The sequence below is a fragment of the Condylura cristata genome, unplaced genomic scaffold, assembly GCF_000260355.1.
Source record: "Condylura cristata isolate star-nosed mole 26May11 unplaced genomic scaffold, ConCri1.0 scaffold00034, whole genome shotgun sequence".
Taxonomy (NCBI): Eukaryota; Metazoa; Chordata; class Mammalia; order Eulipotyphla; family Talpidae; genus Condylura; species Condylura cristata.
In genome coordinates this window covers 376336-377411 of record NW_004567135.1, presented here as the reverse complement: position 1 = coordinate 377411, position 1076 = coordinate 376336, and the positions used below count along the sequence as shown (strand labels likewise).

At 64.9% G+C, this 1076-nt stretch overlaps 1 protein-coding gene across 1 annotated transcript in view; it reads left to right on the top strand.

Moving 5' to 3' along the window:
* LOC105854326 overlaps window positions 1-1076 on the top strand; it is a 91329-nt gene that overhangs the window by 50078 nt on the left and 40175 nt on the right. Inside the window, exons 7-9 of the mRNA XM_012732268.1 lie at window positions 16-191; window positions 556-682; window positions 930-1064. Coding sequence (XP_012587722.1) covers window positions 16-191; window positions 556-682; window positions 930-1064 — 438 coding nt within the window. The remainder of the gene's footprint in view (window positions 1-15; window positions 192-555; window positions 683-929; window positions 1065-1076) is intronic.

Genomic DNA, 1076 nt, shown 5'->3' with positions numbered 1-1076 from the left:
TTTCTGCTTGTTTAGATTCATACCTGGGACTGAGGTTGCTGGGTCCTGTGGTGAGCCCGCTCCCCACAACGCGGTCCCTGGCCTGCGCCGCGCAGCCGCCAGGACGCCCCCGTTCCGTCCGGAGCCCGGCCATTGCTGGTGTCGTGCCGCTGGGCGCCGCCGGGCGCGATCATGAAGTCAGGCTCAGCCAGGTCTGGTTCTCCTTGCGAGGCAGAGGCAGCGAAGGGCCCCGAAAACGCGCTCCCCGAACGCTGGAACGAACGTTGGTGTGAAACACTCAGTTTGGGGGCTGTCAGGACACCCGTGGTTGAAAGCGGGGCTCGGGGCGAGGTCGTCTGTGAAGTCCGTGGAACGCTCGGGGCACCCGGCCGGCCAGCGGCCGGCTCTCAGCCTTCTCAGCTGTGATTGTGAAAGTGCTGGCCGCAGGGACCCCGCTCCCCATCTGCTCCCTGTCTGCGGGGCGCCTCTCCAGCTCCCCCGGAGCCAAGTCCCTCCCGCGCCTGAGGACGCGATTTCCGGTTCCTACCCTGACTCAGCCTCCCGCTGCCATGGCAGGTCGCAGAGGTGCCCGACTCAGGCCCCCCCCGGGAGGCCGACCTCCCTGCGGAGGGGCGTGACGGGGTGACGCGACCGTACCCTGACAGGCACGCCCTTCCACACGCCCAGCTGGAGGGGAAAGTGGGTAAAACTAAGTCCCACAACATTTTAAGACCCGAGCAACTTCGCAGGGGTCATCTGGGCCACGCGAGATTAAAAGGCTCCTTCTGACGGACTGTGTTTGTCAGTCGCGGGGCAGAGCCCGGGCCAGTTGCTGTCATGTCAGCCGTGTGGCCGCTCCTGGAGGGACAGTGGCCGTGCGTGCGCCTGCAGAAATGTGGCAGAGGCGCTGTGCGTCCAGAGAGGCGCGTACACGTCCCTGCTCCCTTTAGGTGAGAACCCGCTGGCCGACGACCAGAGCGACCACGACATTAACTCGGTGGCCGGCGTTCTGAAGCTCTACTTCCGCGGGCTGGAGAACCCCCTCTTTCCTAAGGAAAGGTTCAACGATCTGATCTCCTGCATCAGTAAGTGGCTTC